This window comes from Polyodon spathula, chromosome 2 (assembly GCF_017654505.1).
Source record: "Polyodon spathula isolate WHYD16114869_AA chromosome 2, ASM1765450v1, whole genome shotgun sequence".
NCBI classification, from domain to species: domain Eukaryota; kingdom Metazoa; phylum Chordata; class Actinopteri; order Acipenseriformes; family Polyodontidae; genus Polyodon; species Polyodon spathula.
This window is the reverse complement of record NC_054535.1, coordinates 2193462-2213209: the sequence shown is the minus strand read 5'-3', so window position 1 is coordinate 2213209 and position 19748 is coordinate 2193462. Positions and strand designations below refer to the sequence as shown.

The 19748-nt window shown below is 38.1% G+C and overlaps 1 protein-coding gene across 2 annotated transcripts in view; it reads right to left on the bottom strand.

Moving 5' to 3' along the window:
* Positions 1–884: 884 nt before the first annotated feature.
* Positions 885–19748, bottom strand: part of LOC121329031 (annexin A5-like) — a 31257-nt gene continuing 12393 nt past the window's right edge. The window contains exons 7-13 of one of the 2 annotated variants that reach the window (XM_041274248.1): positions 18417–18496; positions 18238–18288; positions 13069–13162; positions 10763–10858; positions 10303–10361; positions 9961–10083; positions 885–1348 (exon numbers count right to left, since the gene is read on the bottom strand). In XM_041274248.1, coding sequence (XP_041130182.1) covers positions 1286–1348; positions 9961–10083; positions 10303–10361; positions 10763–10858; positions 13069–13162; positions 18238–18288; positions 18417–18496 — 566 coding nt within the window. In that variant the 3' untranslated portion in view covers positions 885–1285. Of the gene's footprint in view, positions 1349–3850; positions 4427–9960; positions 10084–10302; positions 10362–10762; positions 10859–13068; positions 13163–18237; positions 18289–18416; positions 18497–19748 lie in introns of those variants that run through there. The other variant, XM_041274259.1, reaches the window with a different exon arrangement.

Sequence of the window (19748 nt, the reverse complement as noted above, 5' to 3'; positions counted from 1 at the left end):
GACACCCTGGGATCCTTCAAGAAGCTGCTTGATGAGATTCTGGGATCAATAAGCTACTTACAACAAAATGAGCAAGATGGGCCGAATGGCCTCCTCTTGTTTATAAACTTTCTAATGTTCTTAAGAGTTTAGGCTACCCCTCAACCCCAATTGTGTGTTTTAAATGTTTTATATGTTTTTAATGTTTTGTGAAGCTGTGCGATGCAGTGTTTGTTTTGTTTTAATGCAAGTGTGACAAACCTCAAAGCATCTTTTAGTCTCTGCAGATTAATTCCTTTTTTCTTTTGTCTAGCCGACCAGCTTGGTCCTGTTACAACACGTTGCATGCATGTTTTTGTATTAGTCGGGAAAATCTCTTGTGAAAAGATGCATCATTCCCTGTTGGATAGTGTTTTCTTTGTTTTGAGGTACTTTTCTTAAAACAAGATTTGCAACAAGGATAAATTAACTCAGGAAGTACATTTGTCTCAGCAAGATGATTCTTCAATTTGCTCCATATAATGGGAATGCAGTACAGCCAGGTACCACTAGGTGGAGCCATATTTCCAAATGCCAGCCCTCAGACAGAAATGCAGTTCTTCATTATTTGCAATGTTGCAAATTCTGTGTTAAGAAATGCACAAGGGCACAGAGCTACCTTGGTGCTTCCTATGAATTTCACAACACACTTCCCTGACTAATCAAAACCAGTTTATACATCTCTAATATAGTACAGCTGAGGTTTTAATGCCCATTTAGATCAATAAAATGAAATGTGCAGTTCATGAAACCCTTTAACTCTTTCAGAGGGTCAGTTTTTGAAGAACTGTTCAACACAAGAGAATTATTTAACTGAGTAAGGCCCTTGTGTCAACAAGACACCGCACAGAATTAAAAACAAACACTTAACTCAAACAGGTTTTAATTAAGGTACATGATATGGAATGTTACATAGCTTTTTCCAGAGAAAAACAGGCTTTTTTTAAAATTGCCAGTTATGTCCTGTAGTTAAGTATTCATGTTTAATTTTAAATGACGGAATTGCATTTTTAAAAAGTAGTTAGAAAGCAGCGAGTTGATTCAAGAAAGCAATTGACACATATTGCACTGAATTACCAGTGTGCTATTACACCCTTGTAAAAGAGGCTTGTCTCAATGCTTAACTTCCTGGTTAAAGAATGAGTGGCTATTAGTCATTAAATTGTAACATGCTTCTTATAAAGGCACAAGCAGAATTATGCATGGGATAAACATATAAAATGCAAACTGATTTAATATTTGGAAATGCTTCTTCATTTCAGCAGCTTCATGCATCATCACCTCCACTAAGGAGAAGGAGGGCCTTCCTATAATCCCCAGATGTATCGCCCTGTAAAACACAGAAGGAAACAGTAAGCATTTTCCACAGATCACACCAGCCGAAATAAAATTAAAACGGGCAAATCAATACTACTGTATACTTTAAAAGAGTATGCAATTTGGAAGCCAGCCCCAAGGTCTAGTTTGCAATAGGACAACAAGCCAGATGATGAATCCCCCCCCCCCCCCCCCCCCCAACAAGGTGAAATCTGACAGCAAAAGACAACCCCCTTTCCAAAATAACTGGTACTTTCAGAGAACAGTAGCTACAGTAGGTAACTTGACACATGTTGAGTTACATTAGTTATCTACCTAATGTAACCTAATGTAACTCAACATGTATCAAGACCATTTATTTGGGAACGCACACCCAAGCTGGAGCAAGCTGGCCCAAGACAGGTAGCCTACCACCAGTCTTACCTATGAAAACACAGGTCCAAATGATTGCATCCAGTCATCTGGATATAGAGCCTATACAGCTTGGTGAATGTGTGTTGTGTGGCCTATAGATACCCTGCACTGAAGCACTGTGGAGTGGAACATGAGGGTTTCACTGCTATTCTAGATATGCTGCACTGAAGCACTGTGGAGTGGAACATGAGGGTTTCACTACTATTCTAGATATGCTGCACTGAAGCACTGTGGAGTGGAACATGAGGGTTTCACTGCTATTCTAGATATGCTGCACTGAAGCACTGGAGTGGAACATGAGGGTTTCACTACTATTCTAGATATGCTGCACTGAAGCACTGTGGAGTGGAACATGAGGGTTTCACTACTATTCTAGATATGCTGCACTGAAGCACTGTGGAGTGGAACGAGAGGGTTTCACTACTATTCTAGATATCCTGCACTGAAGCACTGTGGAGTGCAACGAGAGGGTTTTGGTACCATTGCATTTGTATTCCTTAACCACGTCTACAAGCTATTAACCAAACACTTAGATGGGGACACTCCCTCCCTCACAGCAATAATTCCGAACAAGCTGGTCTTGGATTCCTCCCACGGCTGCAGAGAGGGGTCCGTTGTGGCTAGCTCCTCAGTGTTTAAGGATCTTTGAGGTGTCCCCACTGATAAGAACGAGAATGTAGAGATGGGAGCCCAGATAACAAGGTAAGTTTTTGCAGGTATCGGGCTTTTAAAGACTGTCACCCACACCTGTGAGCAGAAACTGACCCAAGACTGTCACAGCTACTGGAAGCAGGCCGATATCTGGGATACAAATTGAACATTTACAAAACTGCAACAATGTTAATATTTTGTAATAACTATAGTTTTTTTTTTTTTTTTTTTTTTTTTTAAAAGAATACAAAAAGACAGCAGCAATACTAAACACACTGTTCAGAAAAAGAGTTATAATGTACTCTGTATTAGTCTGAGAATATTGTAGGATTCTATATTCCTGTTTATTCTAGTATAAGAGTAGAAATAATTATAGAAATCATTGTGAGTAAAGAGGGAGCTGGGTTGGGGTCACGCTGACCAAAATACACCTGTGAAATGAGCTGAGCTTGTCCTTGTCTGAGCTACTGATGCCAAGGCTTATAACCTTGAGGAGAAAAGCAGAGATGAGAATCTCATTTCATTAACTCAAATGTTCACAGTCATGTCTCTTAACAAGAAAAAAATAACTAGTTTAGAAACAGGTTATAAACTAAACACAGAGCCTCTAGAATAACACACTATGAAAAGAGCCAATATGAGAGTAAAGTTTAAATAAAATAACTAATACAAAGTATTTACATGTACAGCTTTACTGTAATAGACAGAAATGTTGTTGAGGGAAACTGAAAAGGCAGAAAACAAGCATTTAGTTTAATTGGCTGAAGAATGGGTTCACAGTCAGGTCTCATTTAAAAAAAAAAAAAAAAAAAAAAAAAAAAGAAGCAAGCTTGATCTGAAAGTAAGTCTTGGCGTCGGAGGAGAGACTCACTGGTCGTCAGCAGTTTAAATTCAAGGTCTCTAATGAATGATCTTTTCATATTCACTAACGAAAAGCACCTTCTGGTAACTGAAGAAAGCAGTTAATGGCGTGATGTCCATTACTTCATCATACTATACAAATTACTGAAAACCTGGCAGAATTGGCAAAGGCACAATGTAATAAATTTGGAAAAGTGTTGACAGTAGAATTTCATATTAAGAACTAGCCTTGACAGGTAAACCGGGAGTGTGAAACCTGGGGGTTTTTAGAAACAGAGCGAGGTCAAGCTTAGTTCAAGAATTGAAAAGCAAACCGAGACTATTACATTTAACTATGTTTTATAGGGTGTATTAAGTGAAAATAACTGAATCTGCAAATATTGACTTAGAAGTTTGCCATTTACCTTGCAACAGCCTTTATCCAGCATTACGTTATTAAAACACATCTATACATGAAACAAAGCCGGCCTATTGAAAAGAATGTTTTGATGTTAAGAGGGAAATATATTTTAAAACCCTGGTTGAAATAATCTCTCTCTCTCTCAAATCATTGGTTTACAAAATGTAACATTATCTTGCCAACAACTTGTTTGTTTTTTGTTTTATTAGTACAACAGAAGACAACATTACATTTAGCACTTAAGAGGAATGCTCTTTAATAAGGCTACGTGACAAGAATGTTTACATGGGAATCCCCAGGTATGTGTCATGATGCTACGTGACAAGAATGTTTACATGGGAATCCCCAGGTATGTGTCATGATGCTACATGACAAGAATGTTTACATGGGAATCCCCAGGTATGTGTCATGATGCTACATGACAAGAATGTTTACATGGGAAGCTTGTTTGGGATTTTTTCTGTATATTAAATAGATACATCCTACTAAAAATAATTTAAATTACTGAACTTCAGACATCATATAGTCTTTTAATAAGTGTTTCAAAACATCCATGGAGAGACTTATTCCAAGTGAGATTCAATTTAAACATGAAACCAATGGGGCAATAGGATAACAGTAACAAACATAATTCAATAAACCATGTATATTACTACACTCTGGTCATCCACTAAATGCAGTGTGTTTCTTCATTCAGTAACATTATTCATCATCATCTCCACAGAGATGAAGAAGGGATTTCCTATAGTCACCAGCTACATCACTCTGCAATGGAAGCATGAGAGAAGAAAGAAAAAAAAAATCAACTAACTGGCAATGAATTTACAAGTGAATATACCCAAACTTAGGTTAAGGTTAAGACTAGCAGCCTGCACCTTTAGTGTGGTCCGAGTATATGCACTGTAGTGCGTCCATGTGATTGCAGTCTTTTTTTGGTCATGTGATAAGGATTGTATTTTAAATTCAACCACCCCCCCCCCCCCCCCCCCATTTAAAAAAGATGGAACTGCTCATTCCCTCAAAAGCAGCAGACTTCAATATTTTTATTTTAATTCTGCAGGCTCACACACACACATGCCTCAGTCCATGGATGGCTACAGGGCAATTACTCAGGAGAAAAAGAAAATACTGCTCTCATTAAATGCAGGGCTATATTCATATAGTGTTGACCAGGAGTTAACTGGAGATGTGGCAAAGAGTTGCATGTGTTAAGCATGTCTGGTTAAAAAGGCTTGCATCAAAACTTTAACTTAAACACACCCTCTAACCAGTATTCAAACACCGATTTAAACACACCCTCTAACCAGTATTCAAACACCGATTTAAACACACCCTCTAACCAGCATTCAAACACCGATTTAAACACACCCTCTAACCAGCATTCAAACACCGATTTAAACACACCCTCTAACCAGCATTCAAACACCGATTTAAACACACCCTCTAACCAGTTCAAACACCGATTTAAACACACCCTCTAACCAGCATTCAAACACCGATTTAAACACACCCTCTAACCAGTATTCAAACACCGATTTAAACACACCCTCTAACCAGCATTCAAACACCGATTTAAACACACCCTCTAACCAGCATTCAAACACCGATTTAAACACACCCTCTAACCAGCATTCAAACACCGATTTAAACACACCCTCTAACCAGCATTCAAACACCGATTTAAACACACCCTCTAACCAGCATTCAAACACCGATTTAAACACACCCTCTAACCAGCATTCAAACACCGATTTAAACACACCCTCTAACCAGTAAACACCGATTTAAACACACCCTCTAACCAGCATTCAAACACCGATTTAAACACACCCTCTAACCAGTATTCAAACACCGATTTAAACACACCCTCTAACCAGCATTCAAACACCGATTTAAACACACCCTCTAACCAGCATTCAAACACCGATTTAAACACACCCTCTAACCAGCATTCAAACACCGATTTAAACACACCCTCTAACCAGTATTCAAACACCGATTTAAACACACCCTCTAACCAGCATTCAAACACCGATTTAAACACACCCTCTACCAGCTCAAACAACACACCCTCTAACTGAATGTCTGTGTGATTAAATAAGCATGGTTTAGCTTTGTTCTTGCAGATATACGTGGATAGGCTTGCAGTCGAGTGTAATTGAATGAAACTGCACACTGATGGATTAGCCAATGGTACAACTCACAACACCCACCTAGTTCAGTTTGATTGACACTGCTGAGATGCAAGAGTGAAATGTAAAAGCAGTGCTGAATGGAAATGTAAGAGCAATGTGAAAATGTAAAAGAAATGTAAAAGCAGTGCTGAATGGAAATGTAAGAGCAATGTGAAAATGTAAAGGAAATGTAAAAGCAATGCTGAATGGAAATGTAAGAGCAATGTGAAAATGTAAAGAAATGTAAAGGCAGTGCTGAATGGAAATGTAAGAGCAATGTGAAAATGTAAAGGAAATGTAAAAGCAGTGCTGAATGGAAATGTAAGAGCAATGTGAAAATGTAAAAGAAATGTAAAAGCAGTGCTGAATGGAAATGTAAGAGCAATGTGAAAATGTAAAAGGTAAAAGCAGTGCTGAATGGAAATGTAAGAGCAATGTGTAAAGGAAATGTAAAAGCAGTGCTGAATGGAAATGTAAGAGCAATGTGAAAATGTAAAAGCAGTGCTGAATGGAAATGTAAGAGCAATGTGAAAATGTAAAAGCAGTGCTGAATGGAAATGTAAGAGCAATGTGAAAATGTAAAAGAATGGAAATGTAAGAGCAATGTGAAAATGTAAAGGAAATGTAAAAGCAGTGCTGAATGGAAATGTAAGAGCAATGTGAAAATGTAAAAGCAATGTAAAAGCAGTGCTGAATGGAAATGTAAGAGCAATGTGAAAATGTAAAGGAAATGTAAAAGCAGTGCTGAATGGAAATGTAAGAGCAATGTGAAAATGTAAAGGCAAATGTAAAAGTAAGAGCAATGTGAAAATGTAAAGGAAATGTAAAAGCAGTGCTGAATGGAAATGTAAGAGCAATGTGAAAATGTAAAAGAAATGTAAAAGCAGTGCTGAATGGAAATGTAAGAGCAATGTGAAAATGTAAAAGCAGTGCTGAATGGAAATGTAAGAGCAATGTGAAAATGTAAAAGCAGTGCTGAATGGAAATGTGAGCAATGTGAAAATGTAAAGAGTGCTGAATGTGTAAGAGCAATGTGAAAATGCAATGTAAAAGCAGTGCTGAATGGAAATGTAAGAGCAATGTGAAAATGTAAAAGCAGTGCTGAATGGAAATGTAAGAGCAATGTGAAAATGTAAAGGAAATGTAAAAGCAATGGAAATGTAAGAGCAATGGAAATGTAAAAGCAATGCTGAATGGAAATGTAAGAGCAATGTGAAAATGTAAAAGCAAATGCTGCAGTGCTGAATGGAAATGTAAGAGCAATGTGAAAATGTAAAGGAAATGTAAAAGGCAGTGCTGAATGGAAATGTAAGAGCAATGTGAAAATGTAAAAGCAGTGCTGAATGGAAATGTAAGAGCAATGTGAAAATGTAAAAGCAATGTAAAAGTAAGTGCAATGCTGAAGAGCAATGTGAAAATGTAAAAGAATGTAAAAGCAGTGCTGAATGGAAATGTAAGAGCAATGTGTAAAAGCAATGTAAAAGGCTGTGCTGAATGGAAATGTAAGAGCAATGTGAAAATGTAAAAGCAAAAGGCTGTGCTGAATGGAAATGTAAGAGCAATGTGAAAATGTAAAGGAAATGTAAAAGGCTGTGCTGAATGGAAATGTAAGAGCAATGTGAAAATGTAAAAGAAATGTAAAAGGCTGTGCTGAATGGAAATGTAAGAGCAATGTGAAAATGTAAAAGCAGTGCTGAATGGAAATGTAAGAGCAATGTGAAAATGTAAAAGCAGTGCTGAATGGAAATGTAAAGCAGTGAAAATGTAAAAGCAGTGCTGAATGGAAATGTAAGAGCAATGTGAAAATGTAAAAGAAATGCTGAAAAGCAGTGCTGAATGGAAATGTAAGAGCAATGTGAAAATGTAAAAGTAAAAGCAGTGCTGAATGGAAATGTAAGAGCAATGTGAAAATGTAAAAGAAATGTAAAAGCAGTGCTGAATGGAAATGTAAGAGCAATGTGAAAATGTAAAAGAAATGTAAAAGCAGTGCTGAATGGAAATGTAAGAGCAATGTGAAAATGTAAAAGAAATGTAAAAGCAGTGCTGAATGGAAATGTAAGAGCAATGTGAAAATGTAAAAGAAATGTAAAAGCAGTGCTGAATGGAAATGTAAGAGCAATGTGAAAATGTAAAAGCAGTGCTGAATGGAAATGTAAGAGCAATGTGAAAATGTAAAAGCAATGCTGAATGGAAATGTAAGAGCAATGTGAAAATGTAAAGGAAATGTAAAAGTGAAAATGTAAAAGCAGTGGAAATGTAAGAGCAATGAAAATGGAAATGTAAAAGAGTGCTGAATGGAAATGTAAGAGCAATGTGAAAATGTAAAGGAAATGTAAAAGGCTGTGCTGAATGGAAATGTAAGAGCAATGTGAAAATGTAAAAGAAATGTAAAAGCAGTGCTGAATGGAAATGTAAGAGCAATGAAAATGAAAATGTAAAAGCAGTGCTGAATGGAAATGTAAGAGCAATGTGAAAATGTAAAAGCAGTGCTGAATGGAAATGTAAGAGCAATGTGAAAATGTAAAGGAAATGTAAAAGCAGTGCTGAATGGAAATGTAAGAGCAATGTGAAAATGTAAAAGAAATGTAAAAGCAGTGCTGAATGGAAATGTAAGAGCAATGTGAAAATGTAAAAGCAAATGGAAATGTAAGAGCAATGTGCTGAATGGAAATGTAAGAGCAATGTGAAAATGTAAAAGAAATGTAAAAGGCTGTGCTGAATGGAAATGTAAGAGCAATGTGAAAATGTAAAGGAAATGTAAAAGCAGTGCTGAATGGAAATGTAAGAGCAATGTGAAAATGTAAAAGCAGTGCTGAATGGAAATGTAAGAGCAATGTGAAAATGTAAAAGCAATGCTGAATGGAAATGTAAGAGCAATGTGAAAATGTAAAAGCAATGCTGAATGGAAATGTAAGAGCAATGTGAAAATGTAAAAGCAATGCTGAATGGAAATGTAAAAGCAATGCTGAATGGAAATGTAAGAGCAATGTGAAAATGTAAAGGCAATGCTGAATGGAAATGTAAGAGCAATGTGAAAATGTAAAGGAAATGTAAAAGGCTGTGCTGAATGGAAATGTAAGAGCAATGTGAAAATGTAAAGGAAATGTAAAAGGCTGTGCTGAATGGAAATGTAAGAGCAATGTGAAAATGTAAAGGAAATGTAAAAGCAGTGCTGAATGGAAATGTAAGAGCAATGTGAAAATGTAAAGGAAATGTAAAAGGCTGTGCTGAATGGAAATGTAAGAGCAATGTGAAAGGCTGTGCTGTTCCAATTAGCACATTTGAGGTCATTAAGGCCTTTATTTTTTTAATTAACCATTCATCGGTGGCAAAATACCCATAAAAAAAAAAAATATCAGGCTATGAACAGTAAATGAACGGTAAATTTCACAACAAAAATATAAAACGTATTGTACATCGAAACTCAACATGTACAAAATCTGGTCACTGCATACATAACAAAAGAGAAAGGTGCAAATAAAGAATGAAAATACAAGTGCTGTTACTAGTCAGGTAGATGGGGCACATTCACTTCAGATTGCTTGTCGTTTCTCAGCCATCGGTACAGAAAGACAACAAAACTCAAATAACTTGTTTTCAATACTGTACTGTAGCAGGTAATGCAGTTGTTATCCAATACAGCAAGGTGATCCCAGGGATATTAAAGGGTTTGAGAGCGGTGCGTTTGTACCTCATTGCCACCAACGAAGGGTTAATATACTTGAACAAGCCATGCCCTTACTTAACAAATTAACTGTGTTTTGGTTACTTGTTCCTAAAATTGGGAAAATTCTGTGTGTAGAGATAAACCTGCTTTATGAATATGCAACAAAAATAGCCACAGGCTTGAAGCACAGCGGAAATGTTTACATGCGTCCAAGACAAAAACATGCTTAATGAACACGGCCTGACAGCGATCAGGATACAATGTCCGTTTGGTTATTTGATCCTGGAGGAGGGAAGCAAGATCCAGCTCTAATTTGGGGTGCTGCTGCATATCAAATCGTATCACTGCCACTGCCGAGGGGCTCAGCTCATGATAGCTGGCTCAGTTTATCAATTGTAGCCCCCCTCGTGTCCCATAAGGAAATGAATTGTTTCCAGAATTAATAGCTGGCATTTTACCTTTATCATGGAGTAAAGAGACGTTGCAAACAATCTTCGGAAATTATCCCGGATCTCCAGCATGTCTACTTCACTTCTGGAAACCATGATCCTGATCAAAGTATTGTCATCGGTGCCACCTCCCTAAAATACAAAAAGCACCCCAGTTTAACCCAACAAGACCCTGTAGAGCGGTATTGTTGTCTACACCATGCAAACATGAAGTGTGAGCGATACACACTGCAGGGTTGGGCAAGCGGAGAATGCTGCTGTACCAAACTGTAAAGATGATGCAAACAAACAAGGGGAATCAAACTACTGCACAAGCTGTTGAGTCCGCTAAGAAAAAAAAACAACACATACCTTCATTGCATAGTAGAGACTTTCAGCAAAATAAGCGGGAACACTTCTGGCACATTTAACTAGAAGATTAAACAATGCATTTTTATATTAAAACATGAAAAATTATAACAACCTCTTAAATATAGCCGATTAGATGCCTCACACAAATAGTGTATTCACCATATCATACACAAACTATTAATTCACTAGGAATCAGCTAAAGCAATGAAAAAAACTGAACTTAAATTGAGAAGCAGAGTCATTAAAACAGTGCTCCCATTCAGAAAGTACACAAACTGTACTAACTTAAGACTAGGGTCAGGGCATAAAGTAAACTGAAACGTGTCCAAGTTTAAACCCAACAACCCTACTGTTCCTCCTGACTTAAAAATAAATAAATACATAAAATACCTTATAGTTACCGGTATATAAAAAATATGCCATTGCCTTAAGCACAGTATAAAAGCCAAACTAATCTTACCAACAGCCAAAAACAGATCCTTTGTGCTCCCTGAAGTTTCTTTTTCAATGCTTTCTTCAATCTCATACCCAGATATTTTCATGTACTCATTAAAAACTGTAAAAGAAAGATTAAGAGACAGAGATGAATAAAGAAATACTTTCATTCTCTCACTAAAATCCTTTATTTGTTACTAAAAGTACATCTGCAATTTAGAAAGGAGGCCTAGGGAGTGCAGGATGCACCGGTTCGATTCCAGGCTATTCCATTGCCAACCATGGACGGGAGTTCCCAGAGGCCGGCACAACTGGCCACGGTGTCTTCAGCTCACCGGTAAGCTGCCCGGAGCTGTGTTGTCCTCCAACACTGTAGCTCCGAGCTGGCTGCACGGCGAGTCTGCAGTGTGAAAACAAGCAGTCAGCCAATGGCACACGCTTCAGAGGACAACATGTGTTTGTCTTGGCAGGTCCGGAGTCAGTATGTTATCAGAATGTAAATATATCATACTGCAATGGGTTACACAACGCCACACGTATCCCTGGATTCCTTTACTGGTCCCTCGTCAACACAGATGGCACCAAAAGACCGATGTTGATAAACACCATGCTAATGGATTGTCCACTGTGACATGTTAATTGTTTTATTATTAAAACTGCAAAACAAATAAGGATCTTAATACTGCAGCCTGTAAACTTTCTGGTGGGTTTCCTTCTGTAAAAAGAAAAACCACACACCCCCCTAACAAAATCTACCTAAGAAAAGGAATCCAAGCTCTACAGATTTACAATGTAAGCTGCCACATACAGTCTGGATAACAGATCCTCACAGGCAAAACCTTGAACAGAAAACTAGATATTCACATTACTTCCACTCCCTTTCTCATTTTGTGGTTAAAAATATGTATTAGAAAACAATTCGGTTCCATCAACCGAGCAGCTTCAAGCTCTAGCAGGCTTCTATCAGATATTAGAAAACGATTGAGTGCGAACAGCCAATCAGCTTCCAGACCTAGCAGGCTTCTATTTTGCATAGATGCCTGCTGGAACATTGAAACGCTTAACTGAATTATATTTTAAAATCAATCAGCGCACAAATACCTTAACATTCTAATCTACAACTAATCAGATAACATAAAAAGCTACCAAACAAAATTCTGACGCTGGTCTAGAGACAAGCGAAATCATGACTGTGACAGGACACTGTAATGAAGGCTCAATTCACAGCTACTGGACAGCAAATCAACAGGGAAGACAAGATTGGTCCACTGTTCTGTCATCGGCTGGATCCAAACAACACCCTCCCTCAAATCCAGCCAGTCAGACTGCCAATCCTGTTTCAGTTCTTACCGCACCAGCCAATCCCCTCCCTGCCTGCTTGAATGACGCCCCGCCTCCAACAACTCCTCACTACTACACGGACTATTCAACAATTGTACAGATTAGAGTAAGACCCCAATAAATAAATACGTTAGCAATAATAATAATAATAATAATAATATTTTCTCTATGTGTATGTCATTTTTCTATTCTAATTATATTAGGGACTATTTTCCTCAGAGGAATGTTACCTGCCGAAATATCAGAAGTTCAAGGTAAATATAGAAGTTTTAAAGTTTTTTTTAAAGAGAAAATAAAGAAATTCGGCTCGGGACGCATAACTCCAGGTGCGGTCATCTACCACACGGGCTCCATCACTTCAGTAGATGCCTGCTGAAAACGGAATCAAACTTGAAATCAATCTGCTCAAGTGTCAGCTTTTTCATTTTGACTTGCCCCAATGTAAGCTCAGTTCTCATCGACTGAACAGCAAATATTAAGCAAAGACAACTGGTCCAAATCTATTTCATTATACACCAAAACCAGCCAATCAATACTTTCCACTAACAAAAAGCAAACAGCCCAGTACCTGCAAATCAGCCAATCACAGCCTGCCAGCTAGACTGGCGCTCAGCATCTTTCATCAAAGAGAGACACGGGCAGTGCAGTAATACTGCTCCATTCAGATATCTGGCACTATTCAGATCAGCTAGAAGCAATTCAGAGTTTGTTGTTTTCTCCAATTATGGAAGTGATCCTTTATGAACATTCAAGACTATTTTCCTAAACCTTCTCAGTGGAAGGGTGTCAAACGAATCATTACAAGTTCAAGGTACATCTACGTTTTCAAAGTGTTGTGTCAAAGAAAAATAAATAAATAAATGTTTTCTAGTGGAGATGGTGCCCCCTCGAAGTGTGGTTGCTGACCTTGACCAACGCCCTCACCAGCGCGGTTCACTACCACACGGTAGAGCCTGCACTGACTATCGCTTAAACAATTGCGAAACTCACCTCTTCTTAGGTGTTCAGCACTTCGGTTCCCCAGGATAGTGATGAATTTTTCTTCATCAGTGCCCCATTTTTGTTCCCCAGCAGCAAAGAGGTCCTGGTGCACAGATACATAGTAAGCAAGAGAGAAGGTTCACTTTGCTAACAACCTGCTGACTATAAAAAGTACAACCGATCAGAGAGAGCCAGTCATTTATTAAACAGAGCAGGGACTTCAAAAAGCTGGTGTGCAGTTGGAGTGGGCACTCTAATTCTGAATACATATTAATCACTCACTTAAAATACAAAACTCCCATTTCATCTAATTTGACTGGTACAGATGCTACATTAGTCACAACTGAGCTTGAATACCACACATGTTTGAACAGACAGCTGCAACACAACCTCATAGTCTCTGGAAGGCGGACTAAGATTCTGGAGGGTGAAATCTCTGTGTAAGCAAAGACAGTTTGAATGATTAAGTATTCCGCTTGCCCAGACATTGAAAATAAAGGCATGGAAATTAAGGAATCATAATGACGGAAGTGATTACTGCAAGCTGGGACCAGACCAAAAAAAATAAACTTACAATTTGAAATTCAAGACAGATATTTCCAAAGCATCTGGTTTTACCATTTAAAACTCTACATGGTGACAAGAGCACTGAAGTAAGAATTCCTCAATGACCCCATTATGAGGGAGTCACGTTTCAGATTAGGATCTGAGCATATACTATGTATCAGATGATGAATCCTCTGTTCACATCTAAACACACATCCCCAAGGACAGGCTGCATCCAACTGGACTACAGACAGGAAAAATAATTCCCATCTAAACCCACCAGGTAGCAGTCTTGTGCAGCTAACAAAAAGCCACATGCATGGGTGTGGTCACATCATCTTTCAATTAAGTACCAGACTCTTCTGGAACTAGAAAAGCAGAACGCCCAAACAAATGGAAAAGCGAAACTGGGATCCATTCCAAAAGTAGCGAGTAGCTGTACAGGCTTTTCAGGACATGGTGGCAGTCTGGTTTTTAAAACACAGTACAGCTCTGTTTCTACACCCAAATGGATTTTTATTTATTTATTCTTTTTTTATTAAACATTGAAAGTAGCAATTTAGGAGCAGCATTTAAAAACTTTCATTGGCGACCCAAATGAACACAGGAACAATGAACCCACTACCCAAAAATTATTCACTATTCGCTATTTTAACCTAAATACTTAAAACAATCAAAAAGCAACTTTTCATTTATTTGTAACTACACTACATAAGCATTCGGGGCTTTGATAGTTTTACTGCTTGTGTTAGTGTGTGCTTTTGTCAGATTCACTATTTAGCACAAAACAGTATTAAACGAACATATCAATTTAAAATTGTGTTGCAACATACTGAATACCAGTCTTCATTTTCAATTCAACATCAAGCATTGCAAACATACTGACAGCCTGTCAAAGATTAGACCAGGTCAGTCACTACTGACTCATACTACACTACACATTACCTACATGCGGCCTGTTTCTATATTTTGTTTTTAATAGTCACAACTGCAGCTTCACACAGACAGGTGGTGGTGAATTGCAGTAAAATTGAAATTCCCTTACCAGCGAGTTCTGGGTATTTGCCTAATGCTTGTTAAATGTGCCTTTTATTGAGCAGTCACATGATAGATCAACGAGCTGCGACTCCAGCTGGTGCAGTGTTTACAAAAGGTACCACAAAATGTTCCTGCGAGGACAACTGAGGAAGTCAGCACCTCCGGTCACTTTTTTTTTTTTTTTTTTTAAAGTATCAAAAACATGTATTCACTGCCAAACATGCACTACATTAGGATGTGTGACGACTGCAGTATAGAACACTGACTGACCTTAAGGTTAGGGTTTCAGTGTAGGGAGAGGATTATTCACAGTATGATGGCCAATCAGAGTGCAGTGAGAATTCCGTGTTACCTAAGGACAGCACAGTTGGGATGGCAAAGAGAGATTTGCTGCGTCCATGTCAAAAGGATCAGCAACCCAGCCGTACTCATCATGTAGGCTTCTAGGAAAGTAGTCCTGAAACCTATACTAAAAGGGCTTCTAAATGCTGGTCAATTACCGTAAAACTTATAAATACTTAACGGGTCTCTAATAAGCGCCGGGGCTGATGGGAATTTTGATCAGTAGACGCCAGGTCTCTTAAACGCTGGGTTATGAATAATAATATAATGCACGTCATACTGAATGTTCCAGCCAATACCCACACATGGCTGTACAGCAAGTGTAGCGATCTTGGTTCCCACAGGCAGGCGCATCACACAGGGCAAGGCAATCCACACACAGGCGGAGTGCGGGTGCGAACCCAGGACCTCTCGCACTGAAGCATAGCGCCGATACCGCTGTACAAGAGAGCCGGCTCCTTTACAAGGAGCATATATCGGGGTTATGTCTTCGTATGTGATTATATCACCTACCAGCCCCGCTGCTGCCTTCCCCCATGCACGCTACACAAGCTTATCGATTTGTTTTTCAACAGCAATGAACAGACACCCAGGCTCACGATGAATGCCAAGGTACACATAAAGCGTACAGTTTGTGACGTTATTCATTTTAAAACCAGTCTAAGCTTTGAGCATGTTGAAAGTACAAATTTGTTTTCTGATATTAACAGAGTTGCCTTTTAGTGTATTTGTACTTTTTTTTTTGTATCAACAGTATTTTGTGCATTGAGTCTTGCAATGAATATTCATATCTTGCTCCTTTTCCAGCGTTCTTATTTATCAATTTGACTGTGTTATGGACCAACAGCATTAACTTATTTTTCATATTAAAACAGTATTTCATGCGGTTGTTTTGCAATGAGGATTTGTTACTGGTTCATTTTTCATGGATTGTCCATGCTTACCAATGAACATGTTTGGAGGATGAACAATAAATATAATGTGTTAATAAAGATGATACTGCTTTTATTAATTTTAAAACCATGTCTGTTTGTTTTTTATTGTGCTGCAAGCCTACCTTCATACACGCTGGTGTTCCGATATTTACAGAGCTGGCTTTAGTGGATTTTACTGTTTTTATTATTACTATACAAGCTGTTATTACCCATTGACACAGCCTTTAATGATGTTGCTGGAATGTTGTCATTTACTTATGTCTTTTCTATAAGGTTGTGTGCAGGCAGCTTTTGTATGATTACATCTGAAGTATTTGCAGATGTTAGTGCTCTTACATAAGAAAACGCAGAGTCTCAAATAGTCGCCTGCATTATGCCAAAGTGTCACTTCTGTAGTTTGTGCGCATGCGAATTCATCGGGGCATGCCTACTGTAAAGTTGTCATTTTCACTGCCAAATAGTGTCAGTCTTTAAAAATGAAAAGAACCTGTTGCATTAGAAAATGTTCAGTTTTTTGTCTGAGGGTAAACTCCCTTACAGAAGTATAAGGCGGTACTCGGAAAACTTCACTTTAGAACATAAACTTATTAAAACATCTTTACCTAACTGAGTAGAGAAGTTTGGAAATCTGCCCTCAACTTACCTTTAGAGAAGTCTGGAAATCTGCCCTCAGCTTACCTATAGAGATGTTTGGAAATCTGCCCTCAACTTACCTTTAGAGAAGTTTTACTTAATTTCACATTAAGACTGCATGGTCATGTTTTAAATAAGTAAAGCAGAAATTATTGTAACCTGTCATAATGAGTTACATGTTGTGCTACAGCCATCTTCCAACTTGTATAGGCTAATACAGTCCGGAAATTTTCTTATTAAAGGTGCAACCAAACGGAATAGTTTTTTCCACGTATAAAAAAGCAGGTTTACGGAGTACACTATTTACTTCGTTTAACTTAAAACAGACTAGTACTGTAACGAGAGCCAGTAACCACATCGTTATTACATATAGATTTTCTAATATGATGTGCATGTACATTAGTACGTCACATTATAATGCACTACATGTTTCACAGTATATTGTGGGCATGTAATCTATGAAGGGTTGATTTTTATTGATAGTGTCACCGTTTAAATAATGATGCGACACTATTTGGCACCTATAGATGCCAAATTCTGCCAGGTGACACTATTTGGCAGTGACACTTAAGCATAACACCGGGGCTACTGGCAAATATTGAAAATAAACTCTGGGGCATTTAAAGTTTTACGCTATCTGTTTGGTAATGGAGACATCAAATCTTTCCACAGCAAAGCCAATGTATTTCAGTGTGCATTAACTGCTGTTCACAACCAGCTCATAAATTCACAGTACAAAGCCTAAAAGCAACGTGCATTTAAAGCACTGGTCTCAATATAGTTCACAACCTTAACTGGTGCATTTAAAGCCTCATGAGGTTCAGACACTCTTACAGGGCAGCTTGTGTGGAAAGCAGTGGAATTACTTCACTCTTCTGCAGCACTGACACCCAGGACTTCACCACACACGTCGATTGCTGCTAGGAATATTAGTTCCACACCAATTGTGTCCCACTTCTTTTTTTTTTTATTATTAATTAATTATTTTATGATGTGTAAAATCATGTTTTAGGCAGGTCCGTACCGTGATTTAAAGCATTCACATTAATCATGTAAACTATTTTTTACTGCAAATGTAATATTTTTTGCCGTTTTCTGTTCTGCTGCATTGTATATGTAGTAACTAGAAACAGCAAGAGCTAGACAAACAGGATTTAGTTTCAGTGCTGGTTTTGTTGTTGTGTCCCCACAGTATTCAGGTACAGAGCCTATAGGAAGTATTCACCCCCTTAGACATCTTAAGAATTGGTTGTGTTACATCTGTGTTCAATAAAAGTGGCTCACATGATTTCAGATTAAATACACCTGTTTGCGTTTGTCTTGAAGGGTCTTCGAATGACAGCTGGCATGAGTATCCTGTTCTACATAATGCAGCGATTATTAGTTTACCAACCAACTTCCACTGCCGTTCTGGGAGCTTGAGGTGTACGGATAACTTTCATTTGCAGGAAACTGTTAGATGTCACTGTATACTCATTGTGTGACCATCTAGCAACACTGGCATCACCTTCATTAAAATGCTGCTAAATGGTGTCATTTCAAGTTATTTTTTTTTAAAGCCACCGAGTTGGTGGACAGTATTGCATTCATTACTGTATCATCTTACAGGGAAACAGAATAAAAGGATCACCCCCAAAGCCTAGGAAAGCTGTAAAGCAGCATCCATGTGTTTGACATTGCTTACCTGTGCATCCTGATGAATGCTGCTTTCATCGACACCTTTCTGCCTGCTTGCCTACAAGAAAGCAATGGAGACACAGACTGTGAGCCAGTGCAGTTGTGTGGAAGCTCATCTATCAACTTCAGATAAAAACCATAGGACTTTTTTAGGTGCGAATAGCTGAAACAGCGAAAAAGTCTCACCTGCAGCAGGACGACCAACATTCTCTGGAAATGCCCGCTGGTGTCCCCAGCAACAGCTTCTTCTAGGTCTGCATCGTACTCTGGAACACCGAAGTACAAGAACTCAGGGGAGATTGAAGATGCTTGAGGATATCTAAGTTGACACTTATTAGCGGTATTTAACAGTATTACTGCATTTTTTTTTTTTTTTTTATACATGCTGTGTGATGTTAAAGCTATATTGGTCAATAAGATCTTAACCAGCAATAACAAGATGCAAGAACATTGTTTTCAGGCCTTGGTTAGCAGATAAATATTGAAAGGAATTTAGCAAAATGGGTGTTTTGTTCCAGCTATTTTAGCAACTATTAAAATGCAGTACACTTAATAACTGTAACGTGTATTGAAGTGTCCTTATATTCTGTGCATCCAAATCCATTATCACATCAGGTCACAGTTCACTGTTACAGATATAGAAGTTAATTCAACAGCATTCTTTGCAGGACAAAAAACCATGCATACCTGCAGGGCTGAATTTGCGCATAGGCAAACTAGTGACAAGGGGGCCCAAAATGAAAGGTTGTTTTTTTTTTTTTGTGTTTTTTTTTTTTTTTTTTTTTTTAAAACATATATGTAATTGTGTACAGACTGGAAGAACTTCACTCACTGACATTTCAACCAAGTGGCCCTGAACATCAAAGTGTCTTACGTCAGTCCGAAACTCATGAAACTCTTATCCCAAACGTTGTTTTTCATAAAACACTTTTCTTCCAAGTGGCCCTGAACATCAAAGTGCCTTACGTCAGTCCGAAACTCATGAAACTCTTATCCCAAACGTTGTTTTTCATAAAACACTTTTCTTCTGTTATCCTGACAGGTGGAATGTGTTCAATTTACTTTCAGGAGACGTGGCGAAAGAAGGTACACTTAATAGAACACAATAAAAGCAAGTACATGAGGACAGACAAGTAAAGTTGGAGAGATCAATAAAAATGGTGGAAGAACTATTCAGCAATTAAAGGAAACACCAACACGTGAACGACACTCTATATGTCATTTCAGGATCTCAGTCAACGGACAGGTGGGACTGTAAGGTAGTAAAAGGAGGAGAAAAACAGAAGACCTGTGTTTCAGGAGACGTGGCGAAAGAAGGTACACTTAATAGAACACAATAAAAGCAAGTACATGAGGACAGACAAGTAAAGTTGGAGAGATCATTTTAATGTAGCATTTTTTTATTTATTTTTTTTAAAGTACACTATTAAATTGTGTTGCAGTTATGAGGATATTTCAGCCAATTCAAAATAGGTTCCCACCTGCATTAGGACTCTTTGAAACAGGTGGAACCACTTC